General features: G+C 43.1%; 1 protein-coding gene across 2 annotated transcripts; it reads left to right on the forward strand.

Annotated features, from left to right (window-relative positions):
* The first annotated feature begins 2,947 nt into the window (after positions 1-2,947).
* LOC135982232 (uncharacterized) lies at positions 2,948-15,407 on the forward strand. 2 transcript variants are annotated; one of them, XM_065587921.1, is made up of 2 exons: positions 2,948-3,226; positions 15,265-15,405. In XM_065587921.1, the coding sequence occupies exons 1-2, from the start codon at positions 3,188-3,190 to the stop codon at positions 15,358-15,360; spliced, it is 135 nt and encodes a 44-aa protein (XP_065443993.1). In that variant the 5' UTR covers positions 2,948-3,187; the 3' UTR covers positions 15,361-15,405. The 2 variants fall into 2 exon arrangements, with proteins under 2 accessions (XP_065443993.1, XP_065443994.1); XM_065587922.1 differs by having other exon boundaries at positions 3,016-3,226; positions 15,268-15,407.
* The last annotated feature ends 248 nt before the right edge of the window (positions 15,408-15,655 follow it).

Raw genomic sequence — 15,655 nt, forward strand, 5'->3', positions numbered from 1 at the left:
CATTTCCAAGGCTCCAATCATGTTTGATAGGTAACTTAATTATAGGGATATACACAATGTAAAAGGTAATGTAATAGCAAACAAATTTTTCAGTAGTTTTCATGTAGTTTATGCATCAAATACTATTATAATACTGTGAAATTTCAGATTAGCTGAAATCATGAAATGTACTATTTTTAAAACCTTATGGCCGTGAAATTGACCAAAATGGACCATGAATTTGGTAGGGCCCTATCTATAATGTCTCTAAGATCTAATCAAACTTTTGTCTTGGCCTTCGTCATCTACTGTCTTTGAATAACATAACTATAACCTCTTTCTCACCACCCATTCTGATATCCACATTCTCTACACTTCAGTTCACTCAAACGCAGCTGCAAAGATCCTTGCCTGTCATTCCAACCACGTCACCCTCTTCTGAATCCCTCTTTTCACCTTCAAGACCCTCAGAGCTCTGCCCCTCTGTACTTATCTGCTCTATTTCTTTTTGTGTCACCCCTTCTACACCTACTCTGTTCCATAAATTATATTAGCTGTGGTCACTTGCATCCTCCAAAAAGTATTTTTGCACCTTCCTCTATGCTATGAATATGCATGAAATGCACTTCCTAAACTGTCTTCTAATTCAAATCCCTCCAAGATCCACCTCTTCTGCAACATCAACAAGAAAGTACAGGCTCAGGAAAAGCCAGGGATAGCTGAGATGGTTTTATTTCATTATTTTTTAAAAAGCCATTAGATGCTTCCTACCGTGAGAGGAAGGGGTTTCCCCTCACTGTAGATAATCTACCTCCAGGCCTGGAAGTAGCTACTTGACAGAAGCATTCCTAGGCCATGACTGTACTGGGGGTTAGGTCAGCTTAGCTACAGCTCTCATGAATGTTAATTTTTCACACACCTGAGCACTGTATCTATGCCAACCTTTTAAATGTAGACCAGACCTCAGATTGTACTTGGAACATAGATTGTAGCTGTCTATTTATGTAGTGCATAATACAACAGAAACCCCATCCTGACAGAGGCCTCCAGGTGCTACTCTACACAAATAATACATAAATAATAATTCATTTTTAAAATAGCACACCTATCTTTTGACAAAATGCTAAAATCTAGGGGCTGTCTTTTTGTTCTGTGTTTGTACAGCATCTAGCACAATGGGGTCCTGGTCCACGACTAGGGCTCCCCAGCACTATAACAAAAATAATACATAATAATAGTTCCAACAGTAGATGTTTGTGGGGGTTAACCCTTTCCTACTTTGGGAATTAGGGATTTTCAAAGGAATAGCCAGTGACCCTTACCTACAGTATAAGCTACCATAATACTTTAACGGTGCTGGAACATTCTAAGGAAGAAAGTAACTTGATCCCTAAAGCCCTGATCAGTCTAATGTGCAGTGAAAACAGTAAACAAAAGCTTGTATTGTTAGAGGAAAAACAGCCTGTTTAATCCTTCCCAGGACTCTACCCTGAATTCCTCAGACTTTTACCCAAGATATAGAGTGTCTGTGTCTACTCCAATCTTTTCCCCCCTAAAATTTCCGACTGTAACTACCACCAATGGAGTGGCAATAGTGGGAGAGTGCTTCAGGTGAACGCTGGCCTTTTAATCATCACATTGTCTAAACCTGGTCTGATCAGGTCTATATGACACAGTTATTAAAGTGGCAGGGGCCACCAAAGCCTTCTCTGTACTAATCCTCTCACTGATAGAGCATCACAGGTGATAGTACAACATAGGGAAACTGGCAAAACAACTGAATTATTGGATAATGCAGTGGAAAATACTGAGTTTTAAACACAAATCTGAGCAGTCTGGTTTCTTAGTCCAAAATTAAGCCTCATATATGCTGGGAACTAAATTATGCAGGTCACACCTTTATATTACAGATGAGGGGGGGCTGAACTAGTTTAATCTGGAACAGTATGAGAAGCAACCATGAAGCTAAAATAGTCAATTATGTATAAAGGTGGAGTTGGCACACATAAAGGTAGGTTAAGGTATTTTCCGTGCTTTGTGGTATTTAGCTACGGATTGTGCAACATGATTTAGTAATGTCACAGTTGGTCAATTAAAAGATATTACCTTACCCATCTTGTCTCTCTAAAGATATTTCCCACAATATCACTGGAGAGATGGCTGCTTTTCAGTGCTGCATGAAGCCATCTCTCTGTATAGTTTATTAGTTCATTAGCAGTTTGGGGGTTCCTTCAGGAGTAAAGAAGCTATAAAAATGCAGGATGTTCTCCTCGTACCTGCAGATCTATGGTTCTTCACATACGTGATCAGCCCAGGCTTATTAAAAAAATCAGGACTCTGGCACCCAGTGAGCTGCGCAGGGACTGTAACTACCCCTTTGTTAGCTAAAAGGCACCAAAGTAAAATAACCTTTCTGCCACCCAGCCCCCGGCCACCTCCCTGCGCAGTGTTTCCCTCCAAGCCCTTCCATTGACCCCTGCCTGAGCTGCCTCCGCTCCCAGTCAGCTCCAATTCACCCTCCGCCTCAGGTACATGAGACAAGCTGGCGCAGGTCTGGGGATATTTTTAGACGGGCGCTAAAATACCACCACCAACGAGTGTGGGTGAAGCGCAGCCCCACTCCCCCCCCCCCCATGGGCGGGTCAGGCCAGCAGAGGCTTCCTAGCACTTTCCCCTGGAACAGCTGGGTCTGGCCAGTCAGAGGGAGACACGAGGCATTGCAGTGACCACTTCTCCTCTGACCCTGCTATGAGGCAATTCCTGGGCTCCCCGCTCCCACCCCTCCAGGGCCCCCACTCCCTCGGGCTCCCAACCCGGCCACCGCTGGTTCATTCACTAACCGGTTCTCACCGGCTGCCTCCGTCACTCGACACCCTCCCGCCCCCGCCTCTCCACTTTAGGCCCCGCCTCTGGTGTCCAAGCGACAGCTCTGATTGGTGGTGCGCGACGCCCGTTACGGAACAGTGTGTGTGTGTGTCACGAAACGCCTGTGCGGGAGGAAGGCGGCGCTGGCGGGTCCCCTCCCCTCTTGTGCAGCTTCGTCCGCGTTGGCACCGCGCTCTGCAGAGCTGCCCGCTTGCTGCCGCCGTCGCAGCTGTATGGTCCAGCGCCGCTCCGCCGCCGCACCCCCTCCGCCAGCTCCCCGGCCTCCAGCGCCTCCTGGTTCTGCTCTTTCTGCCCCCGGCGGTGGCGCCCGCACCCCGGCTGTATGATCAGGCTACAGTCTTCAATGAGTAACCATCTTCCTGTGAGTACCGGCCCCGCCACCCCTTGCCCCCGGCGGCCTTGCCGCCCCCGCCCGTGTGCCCGGCTCTCGCCTCCGGGGCCGCCCGCGCTTCCCCCCCCTCCCGGCTCCTCCATGTTGGCTCTTTGTTCTGCTGGCTCCGGCGGCTCCTTGAGTCCTTTACCCGCCGGGCGGTGGCTCCTCCCCGGCGGGGAGCAGCGGACGGGGCCGGGCCGGCAGCAGAGGAGGGGGATGGCGGAGCTCTGGGTCCCCCCACCCCCGGCTCTCTTCCTGGGCAAGGCGGCGGCTCGACACAAAGCCGCTTTGTGAGCGCGGCTGCCGCCGGCCCCACTCGCCTCCCCTCGGTGCGTGTCCAGCCGCTGCTTTCTCTCCGTATCCCTAACAGCCGAGCCCAACGCCCCGCAGCCCCGGGAAGCAGCCGCTCCCCGCCGGGGCCGGGTGGCAAAATGGCTTCGTGTCAGGAGCCTGATTGAAGCGTGATTCAAGCCCGAGATCGACCCAGCTCGTCCCCTGGACGCCTCGTGCGGCCCGCCTGGCGCGCTTCATCTGCCGGGGGCGAGAGCCCCCCCGGTGCCCTTCCCGGTGTGGAAGGTACCAGGGCGGGGTGAATGGCCGGGGTTTCACACTGACCCGGGCTGGGAAAGCGCCGAGACAAGCCGTAGCTTGTCCGAGGACGAGGCGTGGGCGTCCGTCGGCCGGGCGGTGTCGCAGGGAGCCTAGGGCTGGAAAGTGACTCACTGCACGCGGGAGGGGGGGGCGCTAGAAAGTCACGATTGAGCCGTGACGTGGGTCACTCGTGGCTATGTGCAATTTACTGCCAGGTCCATGGATAACCCCGCTCAGACCCGACGAGTTACTGCCTTTGTTAGAGACGTACCTGCGTCAGGCTGGGAAACCAGAGCCACTGACACCTCGTGTAGCACTCCTTTGTCCAAGAAATATGAGGCCTGTTTCTCTGTTGAAGTGTCTAGCTAGTCTACTTCCGACTAGATTTTTGGAACCCCTTTATTTGTATTCTTTTGCTTTGAGAGGGGATGTCAGTCGAGATAGCCTTGTTTTAAACATGTATTAATATAGGTACTTTCATAAGTGCATTGTCAACTTCCAGTAGCTTCTTTGCAGACTCAAAAATACCTGACTTGCTCAATGTTTGTTAAAACAAAGAGGGGGTCGGTGACACCTTAAAGGCTAACAAATTTATTTGGGCATAAGCTTTCGTGGGTAAAAAATCCACTTCTTCAGATGCATGTAGTGAAAATTACAGAGCATGTTGGTTAGACATCTACTGTGAATGTACCTGGTAACTTGACTGAGACTGTTGTAGTTGTATCTGGTATCAAGAGATGTCACGGTGGGTTGTCTTGTGAGTAAATGAAAAGATTAGTGTCAGGATGTCTTTACTGTGACTGAGTCAGTTAACTTTTCTGCTTCCATTTCCTTATCAGTAAAATGGACAATATTTTAATATTTGCTACTTCACCAGGGTATGTATTAATTAAGACTTCTGATGAGAGACTAAGTATCATCACTAGTAAAGAGGGAAAGCGTGTGAAAGGGGGGAGAGGGAGTGCTTGAAGGAGGGCAAAAGCTAAACTAAGCAACTAGCAGATGGTAATCTTTGAAAGTCAAAGCAGTGACATTTTATGCACACGTGTCAGTTGATAGCGAACCAGCTATATTATTTTTACAAAAAATAGAGGTAGTCAAATATCTAACTTGTGTGACATATTAGGATTCTAATTTGTTTTCAAGTGTTTTTAGCTCTCATGGCTCCAGAGGGAGCCTTCCAGTGTTATGTCTACTTGAATCTGCACACTGACAGAAACAATGACTCAGCAGTCATAATTCCACCTGTTTCATCTACTAATCTCATTGGGCTGTCAACTCGGAAGCCCAATGATGACACTTAAGTGTGCAACATTAATTATTCCATTGCTGATTCCGTTAGCAGATGGAACGGGAAAAGGGTTGGGAGGGAAGGAAATTTAGAAAGAAGGACCTAAAAGATGGAGAAACCAAGAGCAGAAATAGCAGCAGACCAGAGGAGAGCATATTTTCTCAGTGAGTGATACTGAATGTGTCAATAAAATACTAAATAGATAAGTTTAGTTGTAAAAGAAAAGCTCTTTCTCTTTGGTCTCTGTGCTATCTCACTCTGACGTCAAAAGGAGATCTGCTGTGGATTGAGGTATGTAGGGAGTACTGAATTTATATTCTGACCCACAGACCACAACTAAACAAAATCCATTCCTCTCTTCAAAATGAGCCCCAGCTACAGACTCCTCACTAAATAGTGCACTGCTTTGAACATCTGGGGGGAAAAATTTTTTTTTGGTTATTACTTAATTCTAAATTAATGCAGCAAATTATCCTGTTATATCAGCAATACAAATTTTAGTTAAGATTTAATTAATTACACATTACATATGCAACCCATGTTGCTAAGGGGCTATGCTTATAACTGTCCTCAGATGTGTGTGTGTATTCAAATGTGCAGTTTAACTATTAATTTAACAGAAGTGAAATAATACGGTATTAGGCAAAAATTCTATCTTTTTAAATCTTGAGAAACAGAATTTTGTTATTACAAAGATTTATGGTTCATGAATCTGCAAATATATATATCACCATGTCTGTGTAACATGTTTTCATTTCAAAAGGATGGAAGATGCTTAATTAAGCTAACAGGATTCTAGTGGTTTGCTGTTTAACTATCAATAATATGCTTAGATGATACTGTACAAGACAAAAAACAGTCCTTGCCCTGAATAATTTTACAATTGGAGAAGTGGACAGGAAGCACTGGACAACTGAGAGGAAAGGAGTAATTTCGAATTAGGGCTTGGAGAGAATTAGGACTTGGAGGAATTAGGGCTACATGGGAGAATTCAGGAAAGTCTGGCAATCTTCCAACTCAGTCCTATGTTTTAACCACAAGAACATCATTCCTCCTTGAGCATTTCCAGCATATAGTATGTTGTGTTCCAGACACAAGGAACCATCTGCTTGAAGTGATATATGGACAAGTTTTCTTCCAAGGAATAGGTCGATTTTATGACTGAAAAGCATGGATGGTTTCTCTTCATGTACATCAGTATGGTTAACACTCTTTGGTTACATGAAGATTGAAATCTTTGGAACAGCAGTGTTTGGGACCAGTCATGCAGGGTGTAGGCCTATTCCCCCATGTCTCTCTTCCTAAAGGCATGGTGGCGATAACCATTCTTCAGTTCCCTCTTACTGTCTATGTCATCATGAACCCATAACTAGCCGTGTTCACCTAATAGTGATTTGTCTTGCTAGCAAATTAGAACTAAATTAGTTTCCTGTTCATTGTTACAGTTCCAGAAAACATTCACTAAGAGGTACTCTTGTCTACCCTTTCTTCAGGATGACCTTGATTAGACATGACTTCTCTAGTTTAAAGGTACTTCGGGGTAGGGGATACTTGCATGCAAATCCAACATTTAGGTTCTACTGGTATTCATAAAATCGCTGTTCAGATACTGCCTAACCCTGTAGGTGCATACATTTCCACTGCTAAAGTTCCCTAGGTGTCTAAATTTCTGCTGGTGGGCGGGTGCACTGCCACTTAACTCATGGCTGAACTCCGGCAGGATTTACAAACTAGGCATTCACCTGCTTATCTTGTCTGTGGGGCATGATCCAGAGTCTGCATAAAAGCATGTCTACTGGATTGAGTCCCCCCGGAATTGAGCCAGTGGAAGTGGTGCTTTGCCCTTTTACGTAGTAGCTCAGTGGTTAGAGCATTCACCCATCACCTGGGAGACCTGAGTTCAGTTTCCCCCGGCCTGATCTGAAGCAGGGATTTGAACCCAGGTCTCCCATCTCCCAGGTGAATGCCCTAACTGCTGGGATATGTGGTATTCTGGAGTGCGTTTTTGAGCCCCTCCTGTGGAAGCTGTTCCACTTTGTATATTGTATAAAATACTTAAGCATTTACTGGAGTGGGGGCTGGAAACTGAGTCTCCCAGGTGACTGCTAACTAGCGCTGTCAAGCGGTTAAAAAAATTAATGAATTGCGTGATTAAACAATAAGAGAACACCATTTATTTAAATATTTGTGGATGTTTTCTACATTTTCAAATACAGTACAGACCCATTTACGCGTGGATGTCAGGAGTCAAGCCGTCACGACGGTGGGTTAAGAGGGCTATGCTGAAATATCTTAAGATATCTATATATACATATATAATTATCTAGGATTACATACTTATTCACAGCATCCCAAATATTGCAGGCCTATTTGTTAACAGCGCTTTGCAAGAATATAAATTCAAATGTGTAATCTAATAAAAACACTAATTACTACACAGGGGTGAAAGTAACTCAGGACACTTACCGGTGCGGGGGCGACTCTGGCCCCCGGAAGGGGCAGGTCCTCGGGCATAAGGGGTGGGTCTACGGGTCCGCATCCCCCAGCCAGCCCTTCCAGGCCACCTGGTCTGCACCACCCGGGGTTCCCATGCTGGTTTAAAGGGCCCAGGGGTCTGGATGCCGCTGCTGCAGTAGCAGCGTCCAAAGCCCTGGGTCCTTTTAAATCGCCGGCCCCGGGACAGCTGCTCCCTTTGCCCCACACTCACCCCCCTGTCGGCGGCTGTGGGGGGTCAAAGGGGGCAGGACCTTAAAGCGCTGCAGGGTCCTATGTCGTGGCAGCGCTTGAACGTTGCTGCCCTCTTCTGTAGCGCTACACAGCAAGTTCCTGTCCCATGTGTTGACAAGTCTCGCGTGTTAAATCGGTAGCACTGGGAGGTATGGGTCTGTACTGTATATTGATTTCAATTACGACACAGAATACAAAGTGTACAGTGGTCACTACATATTTATTTTTTATTACAAATATTTGTTCTGTAAAAAACGAGAGTATTTTTCAATTCACCTAATACAAAAACTGTAGTACAATCTTTTTATCATGAAAGTTGAACTTACAAATGTAGTTATGTACAAAAAATCTGTATTAAAAAACAAAACTATGTCAAACTTCAGAGCCTTCAAGTCCAATCAGTCCTACTTCTTATTCAGCCAATAGCTCAGACAGACAAGTTTGTTTACATTTGCAGAAAGTAATGCTGCCCGCTTCTTGTTTACAATGTCACCTGAAAGTGAGAACAGGTATTTGCATGGCACTGTTGTAGCCAGCTGTCATAGGTTTCACGCCCACTCAGAACTTTAGGGTACAGATGTGGGGACCTGCATGAGAACCCCTAAGCTTAATTACCCGCCTAGATCCGTATGCTGCCACCACCAAATCATTTAAACAACCATTTGAGTTATTTGGGAACTTTGTCTTCCTTCCCTCCCCCCACCCCCCCAATCTCCCTCCCAAGTACTATAACCGTTCCCTGGGTAACCTTGAGAGACTTTTCCACCAATTTCCTGGTGAACACTGATCCAAACCCCTTGGATCTTAAAACAAGGAAAAATCAATCAGGTTCATAAAAAGAAGACTTTTAATTAAAGAAAAAGGGTGAAAGGAATACCTCTGTGAGATTAGCATGTAAGCTACTCTCACAGACAACAGATTCAAAACACTGAGGATGTTCCCCTGGGCAAAAACCTTAGTTACACAAAAGAAAACCCAATTTGATTATCCCTCTAATGCAAAAAGACACAGTCACAAAAGGAAATAAACATAAGCTAATTCATTCCTTCTCTAATACTCACTACCCTGATTGATTCCTGGATCTTTTCACTCCGGCACAGAACTTAATGAATAGAACAAAAGAAGAACCTTCCCTCCTTCCTCTTGAAACATCTTGTCCCCCCATTGGTTCCTCTGGTCAGGTGTCAGCTAGGCTATGTGAACTTCTTAATCCTTTATAGGTAAAAGAGGAATTAACCCTTAACTGTCTGTTTATGACACTGGCGCGTAAGGTATTTACATGCCAGATGCGCTAAAGTTTCATATGTCCCTTGATGCTTCAACCACCATTCCAAGGGACATGCGTCCATGCTGATGATGGGCTCTTCTCAATAACGATCTAAAGCAGTGCGGACCGACGCATGTTTATTTTCATCATTTGAGTCAGACGCCACCAGAAGACGGTTGATTTTCTTTTTTGGTGGTTTGGGTTTTGTAGTTTCCATATCAATGTTGTTCTTTTAACACTTCTGAAAGCATGCTTCACACCTCGTGCCACTCAGATTTTGAAAGACACTTCATATTCTTAAATCTTGGATCGAGTGCTATCTTTAAAAATTTCACTTTGGTATCTTCTTTGCATTATGTCAAATTTGCAGTGAAAGTGTTCTTAAAATGAACAACATGTGCTGGGTCATCATCCAAGACTGCTATAACATGAAATATATGGCAGTATGCGGGTAAAACACAGCAGGAGACATACAATTCCCTCCAAGAAGTTCAGTCACAAATTTAATTAACTCACCGTTTTTTTTAACGAGTGTCATCCGCATGGAAGCATGTCCTCTGGAATGATGGCCAAAGCATGAAGAGGCATATGAATATTTAGCGCATCAGGCACGTAAATATCTTGCAATGCCAGCTATAACAGTGCCATGCGAACGCCTAGTCTCACTTTCTGGTGACATTGTAAATAAGAAGAGGGCAGCATTATCTCTTGTAAATGTAAACACACTTGTTTGTCTTAGTGATTGTCTGAGCAAGAAGTAGGACTGAGTGTACTTGTAGGCTCTGAAGTTTTACATTGTTTTGTTTTTGAATGCAGTTATGTAACAAAAAACCTATATTTGTAAGTTACACTTTCGTGATAGAGATTGCACTACAGCAGGCGTCAGCAATCTTTCAGAAGTGGTGTGCCGAGTCTTCATTTATTCACTCTAATTTAAGGTTTCACGTGCCAGCAATATATTTTAATGTTTTTAGAAGGTCTCTTTCTATAAGTCTATAATATATAACTAAACTATTGTTATATGTAAAGTAAATAAGGTTTTTAAAATACTTAAGAAGCTTCATTTAAAATTAGATTAAAATGTAGAGCCCCCCGGACCAGTGGCCAGGACCTGGGCAGTGAGTGCCACTGAAAATCAGCTTGTGTGCCACCTTCGGTATGTGTGCCATAGGTGGCCTACCCCTGCACTATTGTATGAGATGAACTGAAAATTACTATTTCTTTTGTTTCAATTTTACAGTGCAAATATTTGTAATAAAAAATAATATAAAGCGAGCACTGTACACTTTGTATTCTGTGTTGTAATGGCAATTGATATAATTGAAAATGTAGGAAAAATCCAAAAATATTTAATAAGTTTCCATTGGTATTCTATTGTTTAACAATGTGATTAATCGTGATTAATTTTTTAATTGTAATTAACTCACATGATTAACTTAAAAAAAATTAACTGCTATTAATTGGCAGCCCTACTGTTAACCACTGGGCTATAGTCATTTTTTCTGGTCCAGCCATTATTTAAGTATTTCTTACCAAGTGGACCAGCTTCAACAAAAGTGACTGAGACTCTCACCCAGATTACCCTACATTTAGGGCACTTGCCTGGGAGGTGGGAGCACTGTGTTCAAGTCCCTGTTCTACATCAGGCAGAGGGGGATTTGATCCTGAGTCTCCTATATCCTGGGTTTGTGCACTAACCACTGGGATAAGGGCTGACTTGATTCAGGCATCTAGCTCCAGGAGAAGATTCATGGCTGTGAATCCTGAGTGGTAAGGAGGTGGAGATTGGGTCACACCCTTCTACTTTGCATTTCCTGCTGGCTAGTTTTGATGGCTCCTTTTTCAACATGCAGGCTTCTGTGAACCTTTTTAAGGTGCCTTACTTTCCCCAGGTATTCTGTTGGGAGCCTGGGGGCCTAGCTTAGGGATGTGAGTTCCATTAAGCGGTAGGGCACCTAAAAGTTTAGCATTACAATGCATAATTCCCTCTTCTGAATCTAGTCCTTCTCTCAAAAGGACTTTTGCCTCTCAACATATATGCCCTGGAACTACAAACATTCCAACCCATGCTACAAAATTTAGTAGGCCAGAGCTTAGAAAACACATTTACAATGTATTACATGAACAAGTAGAGAGGAACTCGTTCATCAACAAGCTATGGACATGGTGTCAGCAATGTGGGATAATCTCCATAGTTCTCTGCCTCCCTTGGGTCAGCAACAGTCTCCAGCTTCCTTAAGCAGGCAGTCAATCATGAAGTCCATCATAGAGCTGACATTGCACCATTGTGGGTGGGGGGGCATCCTGTGATAGGCCTGTTGGCCACCAAGGGTAATACTAAATGCTTAATCTTTTGTTCCAGGGGAAGCATGAGACTGGATTTGTTGTAAGTTGCCTTCCTTATATCATGGTCTCGTATGCTTTCGCTCTGATTCCGCTAATTCCCAGAGCGTTATGCGGCATCAGAAGGGACAAAGTCACATTAATCATGATAGCTGTTCAACAGTTCTCCAGAGGAGTCAATTAAGCCTCTGGTCTGACTTCAGAATTATTTAGACATAATTTCAAAGTATCAAGGTCAGATGCTGCATCCATACCTGAAGTCAATGCATCTGTCACCTTGGATGTTGGCTGGTTGAGTACTGCTGATAGAGACTGCTTTCTACGAGTGCAAGAGATTCTTCTACAAACTATAAAGCCTTCCACCAGGAAAACTTATTCCTTGAAATGGAAGATGGTCAGTTTGGGCAGCCAAGCATCATTTTGACACATTGGAGGTTCCTATACTAAAGATCCATGACTATATCCTGCATTTCAATCAGTTCCATCAAAGTATACCTTGCAGTAATCTCTGCATATCATTCATCTGTTCACTCATTATTTTTCACCATCTACTGCATCCAGATTTCTGATGTGATTATTATTTGGTTACCTGAATGAGATCTTAATATTGTCCTTACGAACTTCATGAATCCCTCTTTTGGATAACTCAGTGCAATTCATACACCACCTTCCTCAGGACTTAGTAACCATCACATCAGCTACGAGGGCTTGACAACTCCCATGTTCTTTTGGCTTCCTCCATCCCTCACCAAGCACACAGTGTCACAGAGACAAAGTCATGTTAAATTTAGGATAAAGTGGTTTTGGAAATTCATTTGCACCAGTCCATTAGTTTACCTGTTTTCTTCCCTAAACATCATTCTGCTCCAGGAGAGGAGAAACTTAACACTTCAGATATTTCAGGGGCTTGTGGTGGGTGGTTTTGTCTCTTCATCACCATCTTTTTTTTCTTTAAAAGATCAAGCTATCGTCTCCCAGGGGATCTCAGAATGGATGAGGCAGTGCATATCTATCGGCTTCCAAATGCCTGTTGAACCTTTCCTTACAGATTCACAGCACAAGCTACATCCTCTTTTAAGAGCATTGCCGTATCTAAAATGCGGTGATATGTAGTTACCCTTGACTTTTGTCAAGTATTGTGCCCTTGAGTTAGCAACAATACTTGATGTTTAGTTCAGAAGGGTAGTGCTACAATCACAGTTTTAATTATTAACTATCAAGGCTACTCAGTTCCACCTTTCAGACGGATGCTGTCAGTCCTCTTTATCTGAGATACTGGTTTTAATAAGGGAATTGAGGGGTTCTGCCCTCCTATACCTTTGGGGAAGAGAGGTACAAACTTAGTTATGCAGGCCACTGTTGCAGCCCCAGCGGACACTCCTGTTCTCAAGAAGAGCAGCAGTAGAAGCCACGCTAGTATTTAGTAGCTATGTTTAAGGCCTTTGCATTGTTGGGGGTGGGAGTACTGGGTGCTTTCTGTTGGCCCACTAGTAACATATGGTATAGATTTGACCCATCACTAACTAGCCTGATATCACTCCGTGTTTATATGAAAGCTCATGCATGGCATTGGTGTGTATAATCACTGAAGACAAGGCTCAGTTTAAACAATAGAGTATGTCTATTCTGTCAAGTCTTCAAATCTGTTGACAGTAGACAATATGATTTACACCATCAATTTCTGCAATACACAAGCTTTCATTAAATCCTGAATTCCTAGCTGTTGAGATTATATTCAGCTATATCTCAGAAGGTTAACTAATGCTTTGTAGTCCTGTTGAATCTGCAGATGGCGTTAGTACCTCTGTTGCTATAAGTTTTGCTAGTCAGAAATTCTATTTTGAGACACTAGTCTGTGTCACTTTTGATATTCAGTATCCAGTTTACAACAGTAAAACTCCTAATCATGTCAGTTTTCATGCTGCTTATGTTGGGAAGGCCATGAGAGAGAGTGGTCTTGCAGCAAGATAGCTAATGCATTAGTTACCTTGCTCTGTGGGTGGGTGTTTTTGTTTTTTGTTGTTTTTAAGATGCCATCTTTTTGGCAATGAAGAACACAAAGACCATCACATCATCAAAGAGACTTTTGATAGGGTGAAGAAACACCACTCCTATGCTCTAGTGAATAGGGTGGAACTTTATTCACATTGTTTATACTTAATAGTCTGGCTGATGTGTAGCTTGAAGGATCCAGGGTTAGACTTTGATTGAAATCCCTGGATCCTCCCTATGCCCAGTAATTTGGAGATGGCTAGAGTTCTTCCTGAGGCATTGTCTCTGGTGGAAACTGCACTTTTGTATCCACCTCTAGATAATATAGTTATCTAGTGGTGGCTCTACAACTTTCTTACCTCCCCCCTGAGTTCTTCCTTTCCCCTTTTCTCTTTTATATATCGGTTGAACAGAGAACTGCAAAGGATTACATGCATTGTTAATGTTGTAGTTTGGGCACAAAGCGGATCCTTGCAATGAGACTCCACAGTAAACTAAGTACGAAATAACTGACGTTTTTTAAATGACATTACTACATCTTTCAAGTATCCCTGCTTGCGTATGAATGCTCATTTGCTTCAAAGCAGCATTCATGGTATCCTTACATCCCTTTTTGCTGCCCAACAATGCAATATATACCATATGGTATCTTCACTTTGAAGCATAAAGCAAGTGTAGCGGCCAGGAATAATACTACTTTAGTAGACCTGTTGTGCATTGTTATAACTAGTAAAACTAGTGGGTTTTGTTTAATGATTTGGCAGTGAAGAAAGTGGTGGTGGTTAGACTAATAAAACTGGCTAACGCAGGCATAAATCCAGCAGGTACCCACAAAACTGACAGTGTACATCCATTCTAACAAGAAGGCCTTGCTTCAGTTTTAGACCTCTCTTCAGTGTACTCCCAATCTGGCTGACTTCCATCTTTAATGTTGAAATGCATATGTTTGTCTTGCAACATTACTCTTCATTAGACAACTTTAATCTTCCTATCTTTTAAAATGCTATATTATTTCTGGAAACATTAATTGGTCATGTGTTTTCTTACATACTTACACATGGAAGCACACGTGGAAGTTTTGAATTTATGTAATAGGCACTGTTTCACAACGGCTCTACTGAATGGGAATTAGTGATGCTTGCACTCAAAGCACATATGTTCTGGTAACAAGTCTTCTGTTTTTGCCTTATCCTTTAAAGGGTGTGAATTCCATGTAGGGGGTTGGGCATTCTGTGTAAACTGGAAAGTATTTCATGCACAGTGCTTCCAATATCTGCAGTATATAAAGTTAATGACTTTAAAGATCCACTAATCTCCAATGAATATAATTTCAGTGTCTGCTTTCTGATATGCTTTTAAATCAAGACAAGAATATCTTCAGATTGTTCTGGGTGCTCTTAAAAGTAACCTTTTTCTAAAAATACAACTGTTGAATAAAAATTTGGTTAGAACTCTCATTTATGGCACTTTTAAAATGTTGGTGGATTATCTAACTTAGAAATACTGTTTTTTGTCCTGCCATGAGTTCAGGGGACTGGAGTAAATGATCTTTCCTTCCAGTTATATTATTCTGTACCCTGATCTTTGCAAATATAATTCTGAAGTCCAAATATTACTCATTTGTATTACTGTGATACCTAGGGTTAAAAAAAAAAGGTAATTTCTTTGAGGACCGCTTTAGTTGTACAAGATTGTAAGATATTCCAAGTGAGACTACCTTTTTGTATAGATATTAGTGTCTTCAAGTAACTTGTACTTTAAGACAGTGACAGAAGTAACTTCTTGTTTTTGTTTATTTCCTTCCCCTCTTTACAGCAGTTCTGTGGTGTTCTTGGTCACACATTTATGGAGTTTCTGAAGGGCAGTGGAGACTACTGCCAGGCACAGCACGACCTCTATGCAGACAAGTGAACTGTAGAAATTCATTACTACTCCACCAAGAAGCCCCCCTAAGAGCGATTAACCAGGATAAGAAGTGTTGAATTGAAATTGGCAGAGCATTTGACAAAGGAGTTCAAGCCTGGATGGGGTAAACCTCAGCGCACTGCCTTTTTGCCTCAGTATTACTGGATTGAAGAATTGCTGCTTCTTGTTAGGAGGTTCATTTCATTTCCCATTGCTCCCAATTTCATACTTGCCAGCACTGAAAATTTTCAAGTGGAGTATATTGAAGTAGACTTCAGTTTCACTACATCATTTCTGTATT

This window comes from Chrysemys picta, chromosome 3 (genome assembly GCF_011386835.1).
Source record: "Chrysemys picta bellii isolate R12L10 chromosome 3, ASM1138683v2, whole genome shotgun sequence".
Taxonomy (NCBI): Eukaryota; Metazoa; Chordata; order Testudines; family Emydidae; genus Chrysemys; species Chrysemys picta.

What these genes read in the sequence shown, in the direction of transcription:
- LOC135982232 (XM_065587921.1), top strand. Translation starts at nt 3,188, where the DNA reads ATGATCAGGCTACAGTCTTCAATGAGTAACCATCTTCCT. An exon ending in CAATGAGTAACCATCTTCCT is followed by an intron (nt 3,227 to 15,264) that starts GTGAGTACCGGC and finishes CCCTCTTTACAG; the next exon opens with CAGTTCTGTGGTGTTCTTGG.